Source organism: Oncorhynchus kisutch, linkage group LG16, assembly GCF_002021735.2.
Source record: "Oncorhynchus kisutch isolate 150728-3 linkage group LG16, Okis_V2, whole genome shotgun sequence".
In the NCBI taxonomy this organism is placed as follows: domain Eukaryota; kingdom Metazoa; phylum Chordata; class Actinopteri; order Salmoniformes; family Salmonidae; genus Oncorhynchus; species Oncorhynchus kisutch.
Window position 1 is genome coordinate 14,625,606 of NC_034189.2, and position 23,863 is coordinate 14,649,468.

At 45.8% G+C, this 23,863-nt stretch overlaps 1 protein-coding gene across 2 annotated transcripts; it reads left to right on the top strand.

Moving 5' to 3' along the window:
* The first annotated feature begins 118 nt into the window (after positions 1–118).
* On the top strand, positions 119–22,892 carry LOC109906331 (FACT complex subunit SPT16-like). Of its 2 annotated transcripts, XM_020503982.2 has the most exons (25): positions 120–554; positions 1,450–1,542; positions 3,205–3,375; positions 3,592–3,744; positions 4,000–4,146; positions 4,417–4,568; positions 10,044–10,216; positions 10,329–10,419; positions 12,143–12,216; positions 12,354–12,466; positions 12,666–12,731; positions 12,981–13,079; positions 13,194–13,309; positions 13,685–13,838; positions 13,954–14,081; positions 14,226–14,488; positions 14,856–14,974; positions 15,150–15,203; positions 15,296–15,480; positions 15,726–15,801; positions 19,898–20,067; positions 21,273–21,402; positions 21,486–21,615; positions 21,719–21,793; positions 22,048–22,892. In XM_020503982.2, exons 1-25 carry the CDS (start codon positions 489–491, stop codon positions 22,152–22,154), a joined length of 3,105 nt encoding a protein of 1,034 aa, XP_020359571.1. In that variant the 5' UTR covers positions 120–488; the 3' UTR covers positions 22,155–22,892. The 2 variants fall into 2 exon arrangements, with proteins under 2 accessions (XP_031648828.1, XP_020359571.1); XM_031792968.1 differs by having other exon boundaries at positions 119–554; positions 21,273–21,615.
* Positions 22,893–23,863: the final 971 nt, after the last annotated feature.

Genomic DNA, 23,863 nt, shown 5'->3' on the forward strand with positions numbered 1-23,863 from the left:
TGTGGTTGCCATTATAGGGGCGAGTGTGGTAATTGACCTATCAAACATCAACATGCCCGACAGACTAACAACCGGGAGGGAGGGGGAAAACTGAGAAGGGGGGAGGGTATTCATTATTTCGAGTCGTTTATGCTTGGCACCAGTGTGGGCAACAAAACAGCTAGATGTTACATAATTCTTAATCAGAAGAAAAATTATGCATTTTATATTTGTATCGATTTTTAACAAAACGGGTTTATTTTAATGTGTGTATATATATATATTTAAAAAAATATATACAAAAAAAAAAAGGTAATATATCAACCATAGAGGCACATCTTGAGGAGAACTGAACGTAACCACCGTGCATATATCGAGAAGGAAAGAAACATCTCTTTTGATATAGGTTTCAAGGCGTGGAAAGTGCGAGAAAACAGCAACCACACTCATTCGGCCTGTGCTGCTCTGAGAAGCCAGGAGCTGGAGTTTGAAGGTGTAAAATACTCGCTATGGCGGTAAACTTGGACAAGGAAGCGTACTACCGCCGAATCAAGCGATTATATGGCAATTGGAAGGTAATTAGCTCGATATAAATATTTGTATATCAAACTAGTAAAAGCTGGATGCTGGCACGGCGGGGAGCCACGTTTTTAAAGTGCGTTTTTTGACTTTGTTTTCAGCATGAGTGAGTGCCGTGGTTGGTTTTGTAGCTACAGAAGCGCAAACCGCAACGATCTATTTGATTATATAGACTTACATGTAGTTATGAAACACTTGTAGATTGAATACATTCAGGAGACATTACACATCCTAAAAATGATCGTTACAACATGGCCACTTATTATGCATTGTATATTATCCACCAAGTCAGGCTGTTAACGTTAGCTATGCTAATATATAGTTAACTAGCTAACCAGCCATATCTGGCACTTTGTGGAACAACCACTTTAGCACGTTGCCAGTCCAGCAAAATATTCATTCATTCTGAAGTTTCACCAAAATACGTTGTCAGAAAGTACCATGGAATGTTTTGACAGATTGCTAGCTAGTTGCCTCTTGTCCACATAACTAACATCAAAGTTTGACATTTTCAAGCTAGCATGCTACTGTAGCTAACTAGCTTTACATCGCGCCAAGCAGGCACTGATTTGTTGCATGCACTTTTTTATTTTGAGGGCACAACGATTGATCTCATCTGCATTTGAATGCCAACCAGTAGTTCACTAGCAACTTTCTCTCAATCTTCATTGAGATAAAGCAATAGATATAGTTATCAACTTTAGCTAACATGTTCTTAACTGGTTAGCTAACTTTCCATTTATTCATACTTATCACCTACACTCAAAAAGAACAAGCAACGTGTCGACCACGACTATGGCTAACTGTACCTTTTTGCTCACTGGTTGACTTGGCTTGAAGAATGTGAAACATTTCTATGTTAATCAACAAGTATCTATTTTTCTCTATTAGAAAGGAGAAGATGAGTTTGGCAAAGTGGATGCCATGGTGGTCTCCGTCGGGGTGGACGAAGAGATAGTGTATGCCAAATCCACTGCCCTGCAGGTAAAACTCATGGACATAACCCTATCCAGGAGTTATTCCTGACTGAGCTCATCAGGGAAAATTGTGTGCGCGTGTATAAGTGCATTCAGAAAGTATTCAGACTCCTAGACCTTTTCTATAAAAAAAATTACATTAGTCTTATTCTAAATAATATATTTTTTAAATTCCCCCCTCAATCTACACACTATCCCATAATGACAAAGCAAAAACTGGTGTAGAATTTTTTGCAAATGTAAAAACTGAACATATTTACATAAGTATTCAGACCCTTTTCTCAGTACTTTGTTGGAGTTCCTTTGGCAGAGATTACAGGCTCAAGTCTTCTTGGGTATGACACTACGAGCTTGGCACTCCTGTATTTGGGGAGTTTCTCCCATTCTTCTCTGCATCTTCAAGCTTGATCAGGTTGGATGGGGAGCGTTGCTGCACAGCTATTTTACGGTCTCTCTGGAGATGTTTGATCGGGTTCAAGTCCGAGCTCTAGCTGGGCCACTCAAGGACATTCGGAGACTTGTCCCAAAGCCACTCCTGTGTTGTCTTGGCTGTGTGCATAGGGTTGTTGTCCTGTTGGAAGGTGAACCTTCACCCCAGTCTGAGAACCTGCTCCAGAGCACTCAGGGCTTCATCAAAGATATCTCTGTACTCTTCTCTGTTCATCTTTCCCTTGATCCTGACTAGTCTCCCAGTCCCTGCTGCTGAAAAACATCCCCACAGCATGATGCTGCCACCACCATACCTAACCATGGGGAGGGTGCCAGGTTTCCACCAGACATGATGCTTGGCATTCAGGCTAAAGAGTTCAATCTTGGTTTCATAAGAACAGTGAATATTGTTTCTCATGTTCTGAGAGTCCTTTAGGTTCCTTTTGGGAAACTCCAAGCAGGCTGTCATCTGCCTTTTACAGAGGAGTGTCTTCTGTCTGGCCAACACCATAAAGGCCTGATTGGTGGAGTGCTGCAGAGATGGTTGTCCTCCTGGAAGGTTCTTCCATCGCCACAAATGAACTCTGGAGCTCTGTCAGAGTGACCATCGGGTTCTTGGTCATCGCCCACACCAAAGCCCTTCTCCCCCGATTGCGCAGTCTGGCTGGGGCGGCCAAGTCTTGGTGGTTCCAAACTTATTCCATTTAAGAATGGAGGCCAGCATGTTCTTGGGGACCTTCAATGCTGCAGACAATTTTTGGGGCCCTTCCCCAGATCTGTGCTTCGACACAATCCTGTGTCGGGGCTCTACAGACGATTCCTTCGACCTCATGGCTTTGTTTTTGCTCTGACATGCACTGTCAACTGTGGGACCTTTTTATATAGACAGGTGTGTCCCTTTCCAAATCACATCCAATCAAGTTGTAGAAACATGTCAAGGATGATTGATAGAAATAGGATGCACCTGAGTTCAATTTTGAGTCTTAGCAAAGGGTCTGAATATTTACGTAAGTAAGGTATTTCTGTTTTTTACTGTTTTTGCTTTGTTGATTGAGGGTTAAATTTTTTAAATCTGTTTTAGAATAAGGTTGTAATGTAACAAAGTGGAAAATGGGGGAAGGTGGTCAGAATGCACTGTATGTGTTATGGCTTCTGTTCTGAAGAAACCTCGGTAGTTTACACTCCAGCATAAGCATATTGCATGGAGTAATTCATATACCCTCTCATCCTTCCTCTCCAGACATGGCTGTTTGGTTATGAGCTGACAGACACCATCATGGTGTTCTGTGAGTCTAAGATCATCTTCCTGGCCAGCAAAAAGAAGGTGGAGTTCCTTAAACAGGTGGCTGTAACCAAGGGCAATGAGAACGCCAACGGGGTTCCACCAATCACACTGCTCATCAGGGAAAAGGTAAGCGTTGATTGGTAGACTCGGGATGTTCTATCCCTGATTCGCTGTCAATGCGTATTCCCCCATTTCAGGACAGTTCTTTTAATGTGTGTGGCACAAGAAGTTGGTGTGACCGTTTGTGTGTTTGAAAGAGTGTGTGTGAGTGCATGCACTCATCTCAATGTGTTTGAGCAGAAGGATAACGCTTTAACACTCCTCTACCCCTCCTTCCCTCAGAACGAGAGCAACAAGGTTAACTTTGAGAAGATGGTGGAGGCGATCAGGGCCAGTAGGGAGGGCAAGACTGTGGGTGTGTTCAGCAAGGACAAGTTCCCCGGCGAGTACATGAAGAGCTGGAACGACATGATCACTGCCGAGGGCCTGGAGAAGGTGAGCGGAAGGAGGAATGTGGGGAAAAAGGGACGGAGGAAGGGAGGAAGGAAGGGAGGGAGGGGTGAGATGGGTTGATAATAAAATATCATTGTTTCCATGTGGTATCAATTTGCAGAATGGTGGGTAGCTGGTCTGTGGCGGGAGGCAGTGTTGCATTAAAAAGAGACTTGCATGTAGCTAGTTATTGGTCTGCAACAGGTCACAATCCTTATGGGCTCTCCCTGCCTCCATCTCTCTCTCACCTCCCCCCAGGTGGACATCAGTGCGGTGGTGGCCTACACCATTGCGGTGAAGGAGGATGGGGAACTGGCTCTGATGAGGAAGGCTGCAGCCGTCACCAGCGACGTCTACTCCAAGTTCTTCAAGGAGCGGGTCATGGAGATCGTGGACGCAGACGAGGTAGGCTTTGTAGTCACGCTCATTATCCACTCCTCCATCGCCTGTAGACGGGTGCAACATCCCAGCAACCACATTCATATGATATAGCCATCCTGGAAAGCCACTGTTATCATTCAGACAGGTGCAGTCAAATTGGGCCAGACTGACCCACTACGAATTTAAGATCTAAACTGCATGTCCAAATAGTTTTGAACCATCTCATTTTGTCCCCAAGATGACAGAAACAAAGCATTGCTTCCTGAATGTGTTCTCTCCTCTGTTCCCTAACAGAAGGTGCGCCACAGTAAGCTGGCTGAGTCTGTGGAGAAGGCAATCGAGGAGAAGAAGTATCTGGGGGGAGCAGACCCCTCCACGGTCGAGATGTGTTACCCCCCCATTATTCAGAGTGGGGGCAACTACAGCCTCAAGTTCAGCGTCGTCAGGTGAACAGCTGCTTCCTGTTATGTTCATGTTTTAAGTAACCCTATATTTCTGATATTACTGTGCTATCACTCTGTTATTAGTGCTCCTGCACAGGAGTCTCAGTTGATGGACCTGAGTGTAATGGCGACGATGTGCAGTGAAGTAAACGTTGTTCAACTGGAGCCTACTCGTTGTCATTTTGAGTTAACATTGGTAGCAGATGATGGCTAATAACTGCGATGTTAGAGGGAAAAGCAAGAGATACAGCAATGGAAATATTCGTGGAGGATTTGAACAAGGATGACGGTATGGGAACTTTGATCAGAGCCCTGGATTCTGTGTATAAAGAAGAGAAAGACCGTGCCTACGAGGCATATTCAAACGTTGACAGTGTAGACACATTTCGGGTTGCGATGACGGACTACATATTTGATTTGGAACAGAGGTACAATAGGATGCGCAAGTACGACATGGTTCTCCCGGATGCAGCGTCAGCTTTCAAGTTGCTAGATACTACTGCCTGTCTGGATGGTAGGGCGAACAGTTGGCTTTGACTGCTTGTACTGTGCTGACCTTTGCGTCATTGAAGTCGGCACTAAAAATGATTTTTGATGGAAAGACGGATGGAATGCAAGTGAGGGATGCGGAATATTACACTGAGCAGCAGAGAAAAGGTGCCAACAAGTCACGTTCTCAAGACAACCAGACGAGGGCGCCATTGCCTGGCACAAATCCACCGGACAGATATGAAAGGAGATCAAAATATGCTATTTGTCAGAGCACTTACCATTGGGTTAAAGACTGTCCTCGTAAAAATGAACACGTTAAACTAACAGAGGAAAATGTAAACACAGAGAGAGAGCAGTGTTCCATTACACTGTTTTCAAACTAATCTGCTTTTGAGATCTTTATAGTTGAATCCTTAGGTTCCGCTGTGAGTGATACTGCATGGACACGGACAGTGTGTGGCGCAAAATGGCTTGATAGAGATGTCAGTGAACTAATAATGAAAGAAGTACAAAATATGACTGACACACCAAGCAACAGAGCTTTCAAATTTGAAGATGGGAGAATTGTCCATTCTACCAAGAGTTTAAGATGCCAGTAAACGTTGGTCAGACTAAGAGACATTGAAACAGAGGTGGTCCATACAGATATCCCCTTACTATTAAGCAAAGCTTCCCTCAAGAAGGCAGGGGCTGTACTAGACATGGAAAATGACACGGCAGTGATGTTTAAACAACCAGTGACCCTTGAACTTACTACATCGGCCCACTATTGTGTAAACATTTTTAGACAGACGTCAGAGTCCATGTAAAAATTAGATTCTGACACAGAAACACAAAGTATTGTTAACTTCACAAGCAGTTTGGACATGCTACAGCTGACAGTCTTCAGAAATGACTCTACAGTTCAGGGAATAATGAGATTATTTCCATTCTACTGCAGATAGTTAACAGTTGTGAGACATGTCAACAATACAGCAAACCTAAGCCCAGACCAGCTGTTGGTTTGCCACTGGCTTCGGAGTGCAATGAAACAGTGGCCATAGAACTACATGAGCCTGGGCCTGGGTGTGTGGTAGCGTCACATAACCCACCACTTCACACACTTCAGTGCTGGAAGCCTTGTGGATACATAGAAACCCAGTGAAATGGTCAAGCACTTCATTCACTCCTGGATAAGTGTGCATGGCCCGCCCCAGAAATTGTACAGTGACACAATGGAGGAGAATTCAATAATAATGAAATAAGATAAATGGCAAAGAAATTCAACATGGAAGTAAAGACAACTGCTGCATACAGTCCATGGAGCAATGGACTTCTGGAGAGACACAATCAAACACACAGAGATCATGCTGAAAGTGAAGCAAGACAATGGATGTGACTGGAAAACAGCCCTAGATTGGACTTTGATGGCAAGAAACTCAATGCACAATGTTCATAGTTACAGCCCATAGCAACTAGTGTTGGGGCAGGACCCTATTCTTCCCTCTGTACTGGTTGACAAGCCACCAGCACTAAAAGGGACCAGTGTGAGTGCATGGGGGTGGGACAGCACCTTTCAGCACTAGAAGGGACCAGTGTGAGGGCATGGGGGTGGGACAGCACCTTTCAGCACTAGAAGGGACCAGTGTGAGGGCATGGGGGTGGGACAGCACCTTTCAGCACTAGAAGGGACCAGTGTGAGGGCATGGGGGTGGGACAGCACCTTTCAGCACTAGAAGGGACCAGTGTGAGGGCATGGGGGTGGGACAGCACCTTTCAGCACTAGAAGGGACCAGTGTGAGGGCATGGGGGTGGGACAGCACCTTTCAGCACTAGAAGGGACCAGTGTGAGGGCATGGGGGTGGGACAGCACCTTTCAGCACTAGAAGGAACCAGTGTGAGTGCATGAGGGTGGGACAGCACCTTTCAGCACTAGAAGGGACCAGTGTGAGGGCATGGGGGTGGGACAGCACCTTTCAGCACTAGAAGTGACCAGTGTGAAGGCATGGGGGTGGGACAGCACCTTTCAGCACTAGAAGGAACCAGTGTGAGTGCATGGGGGTGGGACAGCACCTTTCAGCACTAGAAGGGACCAGTGTGAGGGCATGAGGGTGGGACAGCACCTTTCAGCACTAGAAGGGACCAGTGTGAGTGCATGGGGTGGGACAGCACCTTTCAGCACTAGAAGGGACCAGTGTGAGGGCATGGGGGTGGGACAGCACCTTTCAGCACTAGAAGGGACCAGTGTGAGGGCATGGGGGTGGGACAGCACCTTTCAGCACTAGAAGGAACCAGTGTGAGTGCATGAGGGTGGGACAGCACCTTTCAGCACTAGAAGGGACCAGTGTGAGGGCATGGGGGTGGGACAGCACCTTTCAGCACTAGAAGGGACCAGTGTGAAGGCATGGGGGTGGGACAGCACCTTTCAGCACTAGAAGGAACCAGTGTGAGTGCATGGGGGTGGGACAGCACCTTTCAGCACTAGAAGGGACCAGTGTGAGGGCATGAGGGTGGGACAGCACCTTTCAGCACTAGAAGGGACCAGTGTGAGTGCATGGGGGTGGGACAGCACCTTTCAGCACTAGAAGGGACCAGTGTGAGGGCATGGGGGTGGGACAGCACCTTTCAGCACTAGAAGGGACCAGTGTGAGGGCATGGGGGTGGGACAGCACCTTTCAGCACTAGAAGGGACCAGTGTGAGTGCATGGGGGTGGGACAGCACCTTTCAGCACTAGAAGGGACCAGTGTGAGGGCATGGGGGTGGGACAGCACCTTTCAGCACTAGAAGGGACCAGTGTGAGGGCATGGGGGTGGGACAGCACCTTTCAGCACTAGAAGGGACCAGTGTGAGGGCATGGGGGTGGGACAGCACCTTTCAGCACTAGAAGTGACCAGTGTGAGGGCATGGGGGTGGGACAGCACCTTTCAGCACTAGAAGGGACCAGTGTGAGGGCATGGGGGTGGGACAGCACCTTTCAGCACTAGAAGGGACCAGTGTGAGTGCATGGGGGTGGGACAGCACCTTTCAGCACTAGAAGGGACCAGTGTGAGGGCATGGGGGTGGGACAGCACCTTTCAGCACTACATGCAGTGAGAAAAGCGTTCACTGAAGCAGAGTGCTCAGAGAATTCACAGGGCTCTGAGGAAACCGCTATGTCCCGCAGATGAGTAATACGAGACTGGAAACAAAGTACACTACAAATGAGTTGACTGTCAAGAGTGGAAAGGACCGGGAGTAGTCATTGGCCAAGATGGTGTCGTGATATTTGTGAGACACGGAGGCACCATTGTCAGGTTGCATCACTCAAGATTGCGGAAAGTAAATGATCAACAAGATGTAAGGGCTGTTGCTGAGAATCAGCCTCCCACTGAAAATAACAAAAAGGACGCATTTAACAGGCACAAACCTACCAGATGTCGGATCCAATGATACGGACACTGAAACGGACACAGGAAATGGAGCAGAGACCTTCAACCATGACCGGTAATACTGTTGTGTTCAAATTAGGAAAAACGTTCATCGACATATGTGTTAAGACAACGTGGTTGTTCCAGTCTGAAAACTGGACAAACTGTTAAATACATGGACAGAGAAAGTGGTATTCCACATACAGCAACAGTCATTGGACGAGCAGGAAAAGCCAAAAGAAAACACCAGAACTGGTACAACCTGCAGTACTCTGAACCAGCTACACTTTCTGGTACAACAGGGCCAGCTGACCTGTCACTTGTAGATAATCTGATTTCATCCGATAGAAAATTGAGAAACAGAATGACATTCAAAATGATGTACTTGAAACAAAAGACGTGTCATTTGACTCGGCTAAACTATATTAGATCAGTAATTGGAGGAAACATTGAGTGTTTTGAGGAAGTCAGACATTTGACAAAAATGTCTCAACAAGGTGGGTGTGTACCCTTAACCGGAATAGTGCCAAAATCATGTCTAGTTGCTAGAGGTTTAGAGGAGCTGGCTGCTAAACAACTCTCAAATGACTCACTGACATGTGCCTCAGTCACTCAGATTGCTGCTGACGGTGATCTGCCAGAGAAAATGGAAACTTCATTCCATAGACATCAAATCTGCATTTTTGCAGGGAACGGAGCTGTCAAGGGACAGACACCTGACCTCCGCCTGAAGCTAAGAGCGAAGGAACACTGGAAGCAAAAAAAAAAAGTGTGTACATGGCCTGGCAGGTACATCTATCAACTGGTACAACAAAGTGAAGGCAACAGAGCTGAGTACAGGTGGAAACATGTCAAGTGGATCCTGCAGTCTTCTATTGGCTTGATCAAGACTCCAATGTGACTGGACTACTTGCCTGTCATGTTGATAACTTCATCTGGGGTGGCTCACAGACCTTTACTACAACTGGGATTCCACACCTCAAAGCTGTTTTCCTGGTCGACCACAAAGGAACAGCCTGCTGACTGTCAGACTAAAACGGAGCATCCGGTCTTGTGTTCCTAAAGTAATGGAAAGTGGCAACTTGAGTAATACAAATAAAAACCTTGTCACACAACCCATTTGTAATGGGGAACTTAAATAATACTGGGGACATTTTTAAATATTTTGTTTTATTTGTCTAAAGAAAAGTGGGAGATTGTTAAGTTCATGTTTTAAGGATGCCTATATTTCTGTTATTACGGGGCTATCACTCTGTTGTTAGTGCGCCTGTGCGGGTAGTCTGTTGAAAGACCTGTCCTGAGTGTAATGGCTGATGTACTGTGGAGTAAACGTTGTTCAACTGGAACCTAGTCGTTGTGTCACTTCCATGGCGACGTCTTCAACGACCGTCCCCACTGTGATGTATATTTCTTAACCTAGTTTCAGTGCTCAACCTTAACATGCAAAACATTTTTATTTTTTAATTAACAGGTTAATCCAAAATGTGACCCATTTTGATGATAAAGACCAACTTCTTTCTGTATCACATATACAGTAGCTGTCACTGCAGACTCATAAGACGTTATAACACTTTTTATAACACTGCTCTAACTCTTCAGCGATAAGAACCACATGCACTTTGGGGCCATCACCTGTGCCATGGGGATCCGCTACAAATCGTACTGCTCCAACCTGGTCCGGACCCTGATGGTGGACCCCCCACAGGAGATGCAGGACAACTACAGCTTCCTACTGCAGGTGGAAGAGGAACTACTCAAAGAGCTCAAACACGGTGAGGGATGGAAGGGAGATGCAGGGTGTTTGTGTTTACGGGGTAGAGTACACATGATTTACGTAACCTGACTTTATTTCAAGTTCTTTCCCTCTTACCTTGTTCTCTGTAGGTATAAAGATCTGCGACGTGTACAATGCCGTTTTGGACTACGTCAAGAAGGAGAAGCCCGACCTGGCGGCCAAATTCACCAAGAACCTAGGGTAGGACACACACACTTACCTTCTCACACACATGGCCTCCTGTATTGATCATTAGGCTTGGGCGGTAATCCAGATTGTCATACCTTCGTAACGACCTTGTGCCATTCCGGGATATTCTGTAATACCAGCGATGAACACAAAGGACACTATTTTCAAACCCCACTGATCCTCTTCAATCCGAAGGTTAGCTATGCTAACAAGTACATGTAAAATCACATAGAGAATGATAACTTAATGCTAACGAGCGCATAGGTCTCTGACCTAGAGTATTTGCATTCTAATAAAAAGCATGAGCTGGCGCACACCCCAAAAATGTTGGTCGATGTGCTGACTAACGGCGGGTCAGCTGTAGGCTATGGGGTCAGCTGGTAGGCTGTGGGGTCAGCTGGTAGGCTGTGGGGTCAGCTGGTAGGCTGTGGGGTCAGCTGGTAGGCTGTGGGGTCAGCTGGTAGGCTGTGGGGTCAGCTGGTAGGCTGTGGGGTCAGCTGGTAGGCTGTGGGGTCAGCTGGTAGGCTGTGCCGCCTTCAAGATCACCCTGAATCTCAGTGCAAGAGGCATCACTGTAGTACCTGGTTCGAATCCAGGCTGCATCACATCCGGCCGTCATTGGGAGTCCCATAAGGCGGCGCACAATTGGCCCAGCATCGTCCGGGGTAAACCGTCACTGTAAATAAGAATTTGTTCGTAACTGACTTGCTTCGTTAAATAATAGAAATAAAAAGAAGGCACAGTGATGCGAACACGTTGGTGGTTTACCCAATAAAGTACTGTGAGCTTGTATATATACAGTCTGCGACTCTTATCTAAAGTATTTGCAGGACAGACATCCTAGCTAATACACTTATACAAGTAACTCAAAAATGCTACTCAAGGCCTCCCGGGTGGCGCAGTGGTCTAAGGCACTGCATCGCAGAGACTCTGGGTTCGAGCCCAGGCTCTGTCGCAGCCGGCCGCGACCGGGAGACCCATGGGGCGGCGCACAATCGACCAGGTTGCTAGGTGTACTGTGTTTCCTCCGACACATTGGTGCGGCTGGCTTCCGGGTTATCATATCTACTCCTAAACAAAAATATAAACGCAGGATGTAGTGTTGGTCCCATGTTTCATGAGCTGAAATAAAATATCCCAGAAATGTTCCATACACACAAAAACCTTATTCATCTCTAGTTTTGTGCAGCAATTTGTTTACATTTGACTGCAGGTATTTACTTAAAGATATACAAACGTATTTTATAAAACTTCAAAGAAATAGATTCAACAGTATTGGAAAATACCATCCCGTGGCTATTTTCAAACAGGGTGGGACATGTACTTTTGGTCCGCCAGCCGCAGTGGTGGGACATGTACTTTTGGTCCGCCAGCCGCAGTAGTGGTGGTGGGACATGTACTTTTGGTCCGCCAGCTGCAGTAGCTGGTGAATACCCTTATTTTACCAGCCACATTTAATTCTGAAAGAAATTCTAGTGAAGATTAATCACAGAACACAGTACCTGCTTTCTCCACTAGGTTAGATATTTTCTCTTCCAGAGCTGACACTTATTTTTTTTATTTTTTTTACATGGGTTTTGTATTCTATAGGGAAGAACATAAAAAAAACTGCTCCCAAATGCTCTGTGTAACCACCTGCCAATTTGTCTGGTAAATATTACGGTATACTGCCCAAGCCTATTGAGGATAGAGTATGTATCGTGTTGATTTTATGCGTCCCCTCTCCCTGCTGTAGATTTGCCATGGGGATAGAGTTCAGAGAGGGTTCCCTGGTCCTGAACAGTAAGAACCAGTACAAACTGAAGAAAGGTGAGCACTCAAGTCACTGTAGTGTCTTACTGGCTATAAGTAGGATACTTTGTAGACATGGTGTTTTGTGAGTGTCTCATACAGAGGCCATTTTAAATGGTGTGTAGAGCGGACACTCATCACTGTGTGTTTTACAGGCATGGTACTGAGCATCAGCCTGGGGTTCGCTGACCTGGTGAATAAGGAGGGGAAGAAGGAGGAGCAGAAGAAATACGCCCTGTTCATAGGAGACTCTGTACAGATCAACGAGGTAGGAGGGGATGAGGGGGAAAGGAAGAAATGAGCCCTGTTCATTGAATATACAGATCAACATAGTAGGATATATTTCAAACTTATTTATTTATTTTTTAACTATATGTTTGACAGTCACTTATCTATCAATCACATTTGGGTTGTGATATTCGCTCAGTGATGGCAGTAAAGAAACACGTATAATGTATATCTTTAAGGATGATCCAGCGACAGTTCTCACTCCGGTCAAGAAGAAGATAAAGAACGTCGGAATCTTCCTAAAGGTACGAAAGATGTCCGCCGTCTCTCTCTGCTTCTTGATTCATTCCCTCCCTCACAAACCCTGAAAGATGCATATCTATTTTAAATGTTTAGTTAGGGCTCTATGTCCTCTGTTTATATTTAAGCAACAAGGCCTGTGGTATATTGTCTGACATACACGCGGCTGAAATACTGTTTTGGCCAATCAGTATCCAGGACCCAAACTACCCAATTTAGCCCATCCAAAAATACGATTTGTTTCTTCTTGACAGAACGATGAGGAGGAAGATGATGAGGAAGATGCTGACGATGCAGAGGAACTACTGGGGAAGGGAGCGCGTGGACAAGCTTTACTCCAGGACAGGACTAGGGTGTGTGTGCTTGAGAGAAATTCACTATACTTACACCATCTCAGTTTGTGTGTATGAACTGAAACGCTGTCTTTTTGATTGGTCGGAATGTGAGAAACTTATTTATTTGGGCAGAACGAGATGACGGCAGAGGAGAAGAGGCGGGCTCACCAGAAGGAGCTGGCCAATCAGGTGAACGAGGAGGCCAAGAGACGTCTGACGGAACAGAAAGGAGAGCAACAGGTCCAGAAGTGAGTGAATGAGGGGAAAAGAGGAGGAGAAGGGATGATGGTATAATAATTGGAGGGAGATGGGAGACCAGAATGAGAGGAGGCTGGTAACCGTTAAAGGAGTGGAATGGAACGGAGGAGGAGAGGTGGTAGAATCTACATGATTGGGGAGAGGTGGAAGAACGAGAGAATTACGAGATATTTATAGGAAGAACGAGATTTCTAGTGTTATGTTGGTCTAAATTATCTTTCGTAGAAAACAACTAGAACATACATTTGCATGATTAAATAATTCATGATTTCACTCCCTATGTTTATGTAGATCGTCTTTCCAAAAATGTGTGACGTCACCAATGAATTAAATGATTAAATGCAGTGTTTCCTTCTCTTTTCCAGGTCCAGAAAGTCCAATGTCTCCTACAAGAACGGCTCTCAGATGCCTCGAGAGAAAGATATTCGAGACATGAAGATTTTCATCGACAAGAAATATGAGACGGTTGTTATGCCGGTCTTCGGTATCGCCACCCCTTTCCATATCGCTACCATCAAGGTACACCTCTCACACACACACACAAATCACAATTTGACCGAATTTGAGACTATACCTATCTGAGGATAAAAAATAAAATTAAAATAAACATTTCTGTGTCCCTCTGTCTGTGTAGAACATCAGTTCGTCTGTGGAAGGAGACTGGACGTACCTGAGGATAAACTTCTATGTTCCCGGCAGCTCTCTGGGACGCAACGAGGGCAACATCTTCCCCAACCCTGATGCCACCTTTGTCAAAGAAATGTGTGTCTGAGTGCCCATGTACTGCATGTTTCACTGTTGTCAACTATCAAGCAGATGGACTGATAGTCCGTGTGTGTGTGTTGTATCCATCTTTATCCACCTGCTGCTGTGTCTGACGTTGCTCATATTCCCCCCCACCCTCAGTACGTACCGGGCGTCGAACCTCAAGGCGCCTGGCGACCCAACAGTCCCGTCCACTAACCTCCAGAACGCCTTCCGCATCATCAAGGAGGTGCAGAAGCGCTATAAGACCCGGGAGGCTGAGGAGAAGGAGAAGGAGGGCATCGTCAAGCAGGACTCTCTGGTCATCAACCTGAACCGCTCCAACCCCAAACTCAAAGACCTCTACATCAGACCCAACATCGCCCAGAAGAGGATGCAGGGGTCGCTGGAGGCCCATACCAACGGTGAGGAAAAGGTTCCATTAACAAGGAATTGAGAGAACAGGAAAGGAATGGAGGAACGAACAGAGGGGAAAGAGAGAATGGTTGAGGTTCTTCGCAGATCACAGTGTTGCTGTAAAGACTAAGAATGCTGTGCTCTCAATCATTTGTCATTTAGCTGACTCTCTTACCCAGAGTGACTTACAGGAAATGCATCCATCTTAAGATGGCTGGGTGAGACAACTACATATCAGTCGTAGTAAGCGTATCTTTCTCTAAAAAGTGTGGTCTAGTTGGGAAAAGTGTGTCCCTCCAGCCTCAACGAACCCGGTAAACAACATGTCTATCTGTCCAGGACAGAACCTGGTAAATAACATGTCTGTCTGTCCAGGTTTCCGTTTCACGTCCGTCCGTGGGGACAAAGTGGACATTCTCTACAACAACATTAAACACTCCCTCTTCCAGCCCTGTGACGGAGAAATGATCATCGTACTGCACTTCCACCTCAAGGTGTGTGTGTGACCTTAGGCTAAGTACAAGATGTCTGACTTTCTATCGATTGGTAATCAAGCTGTGGCTATTTGGGTCTATGCTTTCCCCCGTGGCACTTGGAGTGGTCTTGATTTAGTTTAGATGTGTGTTTGTGTCCATTTTGACTAATCCCACCCCTCTCGTCCTCCATCAGAACGCCATCATGTTTGGTAAGAAGCGTCACACAGACGTGCAGTTCTACACAGAGGTAAATATGAGATTAAATAAAGTTGTTATCCTATGTTTTATCTTACCTTATTATATTGTCTTAATATTGTCTCATCCTACCTTATCTCTTAGGTGGGTGAGATCACCACAGACCTGGGCAAGCACCAGCACATGCACGACCGCGACGACCTGTACGCCGAGCAGATGGAGAGGGAGATGAGACACAAGCTCAAGTCTGCCTTCAAGAACTTCATCGAGAAGGTGGAGACCCTCACCAAGGAGGAGCTGGAGTTCGAAGTGCCCTTCCGAGACCTCGGGTATGAGGGAGGGGGTGGAGGAAAGTGATCGGAGGGATATTGACAGGGTTAAGTCATTTTGTATACTTTTTGTGCCTCTTTGAGTGATGTTCTATTGATTCCCGAGGACATTTCATGTTTTAATGTGTATCTGAGCGATGGCTGAGTTTTGCATCATATGATGGGTGACTCTTTCCTTTAAGCGCAGAGTTGGGTGTTAAAGTAATGAACTGTATGAAACTGTTGAAGTTACTGTGTGTGTTCAGGTTCCAGGGCGCCCCCTACAGGAGTACCTGTCTGCTGCAGCCCACCTCCAGTTCCCTGTGTAACACCACTGAGTGGGTGAGTGCCTGCTAGTACTGTTACTGCTCCTGCTGCTAGTACTGTTACCGCTCCTGCTGCTAGTACTGCTACTGCTGCTAGTACTGCTACTGCTGCTAGTACTGTTACTGCTGCTAGTACTGTTACTGCTGCTAGTACTGTTACTGCTGCTAGTACTGTTACTGCTCCTGCTGCTAGTACTGTTACCGCTCCTGCTGCTAGTACTGTTACTGCTGCTAGTACTGTTACTGCTGCTAGTACTGTTACTGCTCCTGCTGCTAGTACTGTTACCGCTCCTGCTGCTAGTACTGTTACTGCTGCTAGTACTGTTACTGCTCCTGCTCCTAGTACTGTTACTGCTGCTAGTACTGTTACTGCTCCTGCTGCTAGTACTGTTACCGCTCCTGCTGCTAGTACTGTTACTGCTCCTGCTGCTAGTACTGTTACCGCTCCTGCTGCTAGTACTGTTACTGCTCCTGCTCCTAGTACTGTTACTGCTCCTGCTCCTAGTACTGTTACTGCTCCTAGTACTGTTACTGCTGCTAGTACTGTTACTGCTGCTAGTACTGTTACTGCTGCTAGTACTGCTCCTGCTACTGTGCTAGTACTGTTACTGTTACTGCTGCTAGTACTGTTACTGCTGCTAGTACTGCTCCTGCTACTGTGCTAGTACTGTTACTGCTACTGTGCTAGTACTGCTCCTGCTGCTAGTACTGCTCCTGCTGCTAGTACTGTTACTGCCGCTAGTACTGTTACTGCCGCTAGTACTGTTACTGCCGCTAGTACTGTTACTGCCGCTAGTACTGTTACTGCCGCTAGTACTGTTACTGCCGCTAGTACTGTTACTGCCGCTAGTACTGCTCCTGCTGCTAGTACTGTTACTGCTGCTAGTACTGTTACTGCTGCTAGTACTGCTCCTGCTGCTAGTACTGTTACTGCTGCTAGTACTGTTACTGCCGCTAGTACTGTTACTGCGCTAGTACTGCTCCTGCCGCTAGTACTGTTACTGCTGCTAGTACTGCTCCTGCTGCTAGTACTGTTATTGCTCCTGCTGCTAGTACTGTTACTGCTGCTAGTACTGCTACTGCTGCTAGTACTGTTACTGCTGCTAGTACTGCTACTTCTGCTAGTACTGCTCCTGCTGCTAGTACTGTTACTGCTGCTAGTACTGTTACTGCTGCTAGTACTGCTCCTGCTGCTAGTACTGCTCCTGCTGCTAGTACTGTTACTGCTGCTAGTACTGTTACTGCTGCTAGTACTGCTCCTGCTGCTAGTACTGTTACTGCTGCTAGTACTGTTACTGCCGCTAGTACTGCTCCTGCCGCTAGTACTGTTACTGCTCCTAGTACTGCTACTGCTGCTAGTACTGTTACTACTGCTAGTACTGTTACTGCTGCTAGTACTGTTATTGCTACTGCTGCTAGTACTGTTATTGCTACTGCTGCTAGTACTGTTATTGCTACTGCTGCTAGTACTGTTACTGCTGCTAGTACTGTTACTGCTAGTACTGTTACTGCTAGTACTGTTACTGCTGCTAGTACTGTTACTGCTACTGCTGCTAGTACTGTTCCTGCTGCTAGTACTGTTCCTGCTGCTAGTACTGCTCCTGCTGCTAGTACTGTTACTGCTGCTAGTACTGTTACTGCTGCTAGTACTGTTACTGCTGCTAGTACTGCTCCTGCTGCTAGTACTGTTACTGCCGCTAGTACTGCTCCTGCCGCTAGTACTGTTACTGCTCCTGCTGCTAGTACTGTTACTGCTCCTGCTGCTAGTACTGTTATTGCTCCTGCTGCTAGTACTGTTACTGCTGCTAGTACTGTTACTGCTAGTACTGTTACTGCTAGTACTGTTACTGCTGCTAGTACTGTTATTGCTACTGATGCTAGTACTGTTATTGCTACTGCTGCTAGTACTGTTGCTGCTAGTACTGTTGCTGCTAGTACTGTTGCTGCTAGTACTGTTGCTGCTAGTACTGTTGCTGCTGCTAGTACTGTTGCTGCTGCTAGTACTGTTGCTGCTGCTAGTACTGTTGCTGCTGCTAGTACTGTTGCTGCTGCTAGTACTGTTGCTGCTGCTTGTACTGTTGCTGCTGCTAGTACTGTTACTGCTGCTAGTACTGTTACTGCTGCTAGTACTGCTCCTGCCGCTAGTACTGTTACTGCTCCTAGTACTGCTACTGATGCTAGTACTGTTACTGCCGCTAGTACTGCTCCTGCCACTAGTACTGTTACTGCTCCTGCTGCTAGTACTGTTACTGCTCCTGCTGCTAGTACTGTTATTGCTCCTGCTGCTAGTACTGTTATTGCTCCTGCTGCTAGTACTGTTATTGCTCCTGCTGCTAGTACTGTTACTGCTGCTAGTACTGTTACTGCTAGTACTGTTACTGCTGCTAGTACTGTTATTGCTACTGATGCTAGTACTGTTACTGCTGCTAGTACTGTTACTGCTAGTACTGTTACTGCTAGTACTGTTACTGCTAGTACTGTTACTGCTAGTACTGTTGCTGCTAGTACTGTTGCTGCTAGTACTGTTGCTGCTAGTACTGTTGCTGCTAGTACTGTTGCTGCTAGTACTGTTGCTGCTAGTACTGTTACTGCTGCTAGTACTGTTACTGCCGCTAGTACTGTTACTGCCGCTAGTACTGTTACTGCCGCTAGTACTGTTACTGCCGCTAGTACTGTTACTGCTGCTAGTACTGTTACCGCTCCTGCTGCTAGTACTGTTACCGCTCCTGCTGCTAGTACTGTTACCGCTGCTAGTACTGTTACTGCTCCTGCTGCTAGTTCTGTTCCTGTTGCTAGTACTGTTACTGCCGCTAGTACTGTTACTGCTGCTAATACTGTTACTGCTCCTGCTGCTAGTACTGTTACTGCTGCTAGTACTGCTAGTACTGTTACTACTGCTGCTGCTAGTACTGTTACCGCTCCTGCTGCTAGTACTGTTACCGCTGCTAGTACTGCTCCTGCTGCTAGTACTGTTACTGCTACTGTGCTGCTACTGTGCTAGTACTGTTACTGCTACTGTGCTAGTACTGTTACTGCTACTGTGCTAGTACTGTTACTGCTACTGTGCTAGTACTGTTACTGCTACTGTGCTAGTACTGTTACTGCTACTGCTGCTAGTACTGTTACTGCTACTGCTGCTAGTACTGTTACTGCTCCTGCTGCTAGTACTGTTACTGCTCCTGCTGCTAGTACTGTTACCGCTCCTGCTGCTAGTACTGTTATTGCTCGTACTGTTATTGCTACTGATGCTAGTACTGTTACTGCTGCTAGTACTGTTGCTGCTAGTACTGTTACTGCTAGTACTGTTACTGCTAGTACTGTTACTGCTAGTACTGTTACTGCTAGTACTGTTACTGCTACTGCTGCTACTGCTGCTAGTACTGTTACTGTTACTGCTGCTAGTACTGTTACTACTGCTGCTAGTACTGTTACTGTTACTGCTGCTAGTACTGTTACTACTGCTGCTAGTACTGTTACTACTGCTGCTAGTACTGTTACTACTGCTGCTAGTACTGTTACTACTGCTGCTAGTACTGTTACTACTGCTGCTAGTACTGTTACTGCTACTGCTGCTAGTACTGCTCTTGCTGCTAGTATTGTTACTGCTGCTAGTACTGTTACTGCTGCTAGTACTGTTACTGCTGCTAGTACTGTTACTGCTGCTAGTACTGCTGCTAGTACTGTTACTGCTGCTAGTACTGTTACTGCTGCTAGTACTGCTGCTAGTACTGTTACTGCTGCTAGTACTGTTACTACTGCTGCTAGTACTGTTACTACTGCTGCTAGTACTGTTACTGCTGCTAGTACTGTTACTGCTGCTAGTACTGTTACTGCTGCTAGTACTGTTACTGCTGCTAGTACTGTTACTGCTGCTAGTGCTGCTAGTGTTTAGTAGTAGTACAACACCTTCCCTGATATAGCCAGCAGCACTGCTTGCTTACTCCCATGTGTTTTAAACCAAGTTAGGCCTTGAGGCAGATATTTGACTACAGATCTAATAATAAAATCCTTAGTAGGTTAAAAGGGACATGCTCTCAGCAGTCTTTTCATTCCATCCTCCCTCTCCTTCCCCGTCCTCCCTCCTTCCCCGTCCCTCCTCTCTCCTTCCCCAGCCTCCGTTTGTGGTGACTCTGGATGAGGTTGAGCTGGTTCATTTTGAGCGTGTTCAGTTCCACCTGAAGAACTTTGACGTGGTCATCGTCTACAAGGACTACAGCAAGAAGGTCACCATGATCAACGCCGTGCCCGTCAACTCACTGGACCCCATCAAGGAGTGGCTCAAGTAAGTACATCAATTAACCTAGACTAGTTTTTCTGACTAGATTACTAATCTACTGCCTTTCCTCAAAGTCCCACCCACAGTGATTGATTGACAGGTCTGAAACCCTACTAACTCTGACTCACAAACATCCTGCCCCGTCATCTGAAAATTCCACCCACAGTGATTGACAGGCCAAACTCTTAGTGGTAGTTCACCCAAATGACAAAATGACATTGGTTTCTTTATCCTAGGTGTCGACAGCAGTAGATCCAATAACATACATCATTTTAAAGAACAAGCATTGTGGCAATTAATATTTTGCAGTAAAACTAAAAATTACTTTTCATTTCAAGAGAACAGGTTTAATGTTAAAGGTTCTCTTCCTTACAAAATAGTCCTGATCATATAGGTCTTGGCCTCTACTATATCCAAAACAAGTAAAACACTGAATGCACACATTTTCAGTCATTTTAATTGTAGTCTTTCTACTGAATGCCACAACTCATTTTACCAATCTGGGAGGTAAAGTTGTTAAACTATTTAATAATGTAGCTGTGCATTTCGGATGGAATCAAGGCATTAGAATGTACCAGATGCCACCACAAATGGACCTTGTTCTGCCCCTCAAATTCAGGGGACATACCCCCTGGCTACTTTTCTTCTGTTTGGCTGGCTACTCCATGAATCTACGGATTAACCAATTAGTCAGTCCACTCACTGGACCCCATCAAGGAGGGGCTGAAGTACATCAATTAACTAATAAATACCTTAACCAATCAACTTATTAGCCGGTCTGTCAACTCACTCGACCCCATCAAGGAGGGGCTGAAGTCGACTGGATCCGTGTGGCTCAGTTGGTAGTGTGGCACTCGCAACGCTAAAGTCGTGGGTTTGATTTCAGATCTGCAACCAATACGAAAATGTAAGCACATCTGTAAAACGCTCTGGATTAAGTGTCTGCTAAATGTCATATAGCCATTAACCAATCACTTTATGGATTTAGCCTCCTCCTTTTTAACTGTGAATTTGTTTTTGGGGGAAAGGAATTAGATTTTAAATTGTTTGTTTTAGTAGAGTTTTTTACCAAGTGTTGCTCCTCAAAATAAATAAATACTTTAAATACCTGTCTCGTTCTCCTCTGTGTCCCCCCCCCCCCTCTCTCCACCCCACCTCCCTCTCTCTCTGTGTCTCTCGCTCTCTGTCGCTCTGTCTCTCTCTCTGTCCAGTTCCTGTGATATCAAGTACACAGAGGGGGTCCAGTCTCTGAACTGGACTAAGATCATGAAGACTATAGTGGATGATCCAGAGGGCTTCTTTGAACAGGGGGGCTGGTCTTTCTTAGACCCGGAGAGCGAGGTGTGTGTGTGTTATTGCAAGATACAAAACGGTGTTAAAATGAAGATGTTGGACAAATGTATTTCTCTCTCCATCTGTCTCAGGGGGAAGGAGCAGAGGATGACTCTGAGTCGGGGGAAGACGAGACATTTAACCCCTCGGCAGACGAGAGTGAGGCAGAGGAGGAAGACAGTGATGAAGATTATGACTCTGAGAGCGAGGACTCCGGTAATGGTAAGAAGTCATGTTGAGACAGACACACACAGACACACTGTAACACACACACACACACACACACATAGAGACTTAGCAGTGTGTGTGGCCGTGTGTATTTCAGACTACAGTGCGTCGCTGGGCAGTGAAGAGGAGAGCGGTAAAGACTGGGATGAGTTGGAAGAGGAGGCCAGGAAAGGTGAGTCTACTCTACATTCTCCCCAAGGAGGGAGAAACCTAGCTTACAATCCCTGAAGCAAGAGGTACCATCGCTTGCTGCTCCATGGTAGAGGAACGCTGGAAAATAATCAATCTTGGTTATCCGATGTGAATTGGAACTTCTTCGCTGACCTATGACATTTTTGTCCCTGTGTTTGATATTGACTCTTCCTGTAATGTGAAATCAGTTTCAAATGTTTTGGTATTGAGTGTGTCTCGCGCCTCCTCTCCTAGCCGACAAAGAGTCTCACTATGAGGACGCGGAGGAGACCTCGTCGGCTAAGCGGAAGGGTCGCTCGTCAGCCCCGCCTCCCAGCGCCAAGAAGAAACGCCGCCACTGAATGGCACCACCACCAGACTGTCTCACCTACGCATACACTGCCAAAAACATTGTTGATTCAATCCCCCTCTCCTCTAATTCATCTTGGCTCTGTCATTTCCCTTCGTCTTTCTCTCATACGCACACACACACACACACACACACACACACTATACGATGTGTATATAGAGGTAGTAGCACCCCCATGCGTTTGTATTAGGCCGTGAGTGTCGTGATTAAATGGGCATATCGTACCTGACGGTAGACTGTTCATTCCTCTCCCCATTCCTTTGGCAACTCATTCCCCTGTTTCCAAGGGCCAGGTGTGTGTGTGTGTGTGTGTGTGTGTGTGTGTGTGTGTGTTTTGAAAGGGTTTTAATGGCAAACTATTGTTTTTCTGTTAAATTGTTTCTAAACCAATATAGTAAGCAGTGATGATGATACAGTATCTTCTGCTAAGCATTTTTACAAGATTTAGTCTAAACAAATAATCTTCCATTCCTCCTTTCTACCGTTCTATCCTTCTTGGACATTATTTGTTGAGAGCGATTGATGTAGGGGGGAGCAGATATCAAATCCGTTTCCCAATTCCTTTTTTTTATGGGGGTTTGTACAGACTTACTGATGCTCAAGAACCTCAATGTCTCTAATTTCCCCACCACTTTCCTCCATCTTTCTGTTAATCCTGGATAGGTAGACTGTTGAATTGTTAATTAAAAATCCTGATGTTTTTGTAATAAAATAAAAAAAATAGTCGTTATTTTGTCTTTTTCATTCATTTGAGTGTCATTGTCAATGCTGCCTATTAATAACAGGTTGATGAACCATTCTCTATGCTACAGTGTTCACTTCTGTGTTGGTCTAGCATGACCAGTCTTCTGTTAAGTTATTCTCATACAAAATTTGTATATAGTGCTTTGAATACAAGTAACAAAGTGCTTCACATCATGAAATAATGAACTGAAAGTACTAACAAATAAACACAGGACCGGAGAAAGGAGAATGTTGTCTGGCTGCCATCTCTGCCAATAACCAGGTAAGTAACACTTGTCAGGTGGTATGAGGGGAAACTAACAATGGGACCAGGAAGTAAAATCTAAACTAAAGGAACATTTCCTTAATTCTTAGCTAACCCTCTTTAAGTCTTTGGGCCACAATGAGCTCCACAGACAGAGGGGGTTAAATAACTTTTTTGCTGTAACTGAAGGTACACTACATGACCAAAAATATGTGGACACCTGGCAGTCGAACATCTCGTTCCAAAAATCATGGGCATTAATATGGACTTGGTTCCCCCTTTGTTGCTGTAACAGCCTCTACTCTTCTGGGAAGGTGTTCCACTAGATGTTGGACTGTTGCTGAGGGGACTTGCTTCCATTCCGCCACGAGCATTAGAAAGGTCAGGGTAATTAGGTCTGGCTCGCAATCGGCGTTCCAATGAATCTCTAAGGTGTTCGATGGAGTTGAGATCAGGGATCTGTGCAGGCCAGTCAAGTTCTTTCACACCGATCTCGACAAACCATTTCTGTATGGATCTCGCTTTGCGCACAGGGGTAATTGTCATGCTGAAACAGGAAAGGGCCTTCCCCAAATGGTTGCCACAAAGTTGAAAGCACAGAATTGCATAGAATGTCATTGTATGCTGTAGTGTTAAGATTTCCCTTTAATGGAAGTAAGGGGCTTAGCCTGAACCATGAAAAACAGCCCCTAACTTATTCCTCCATCAAACGT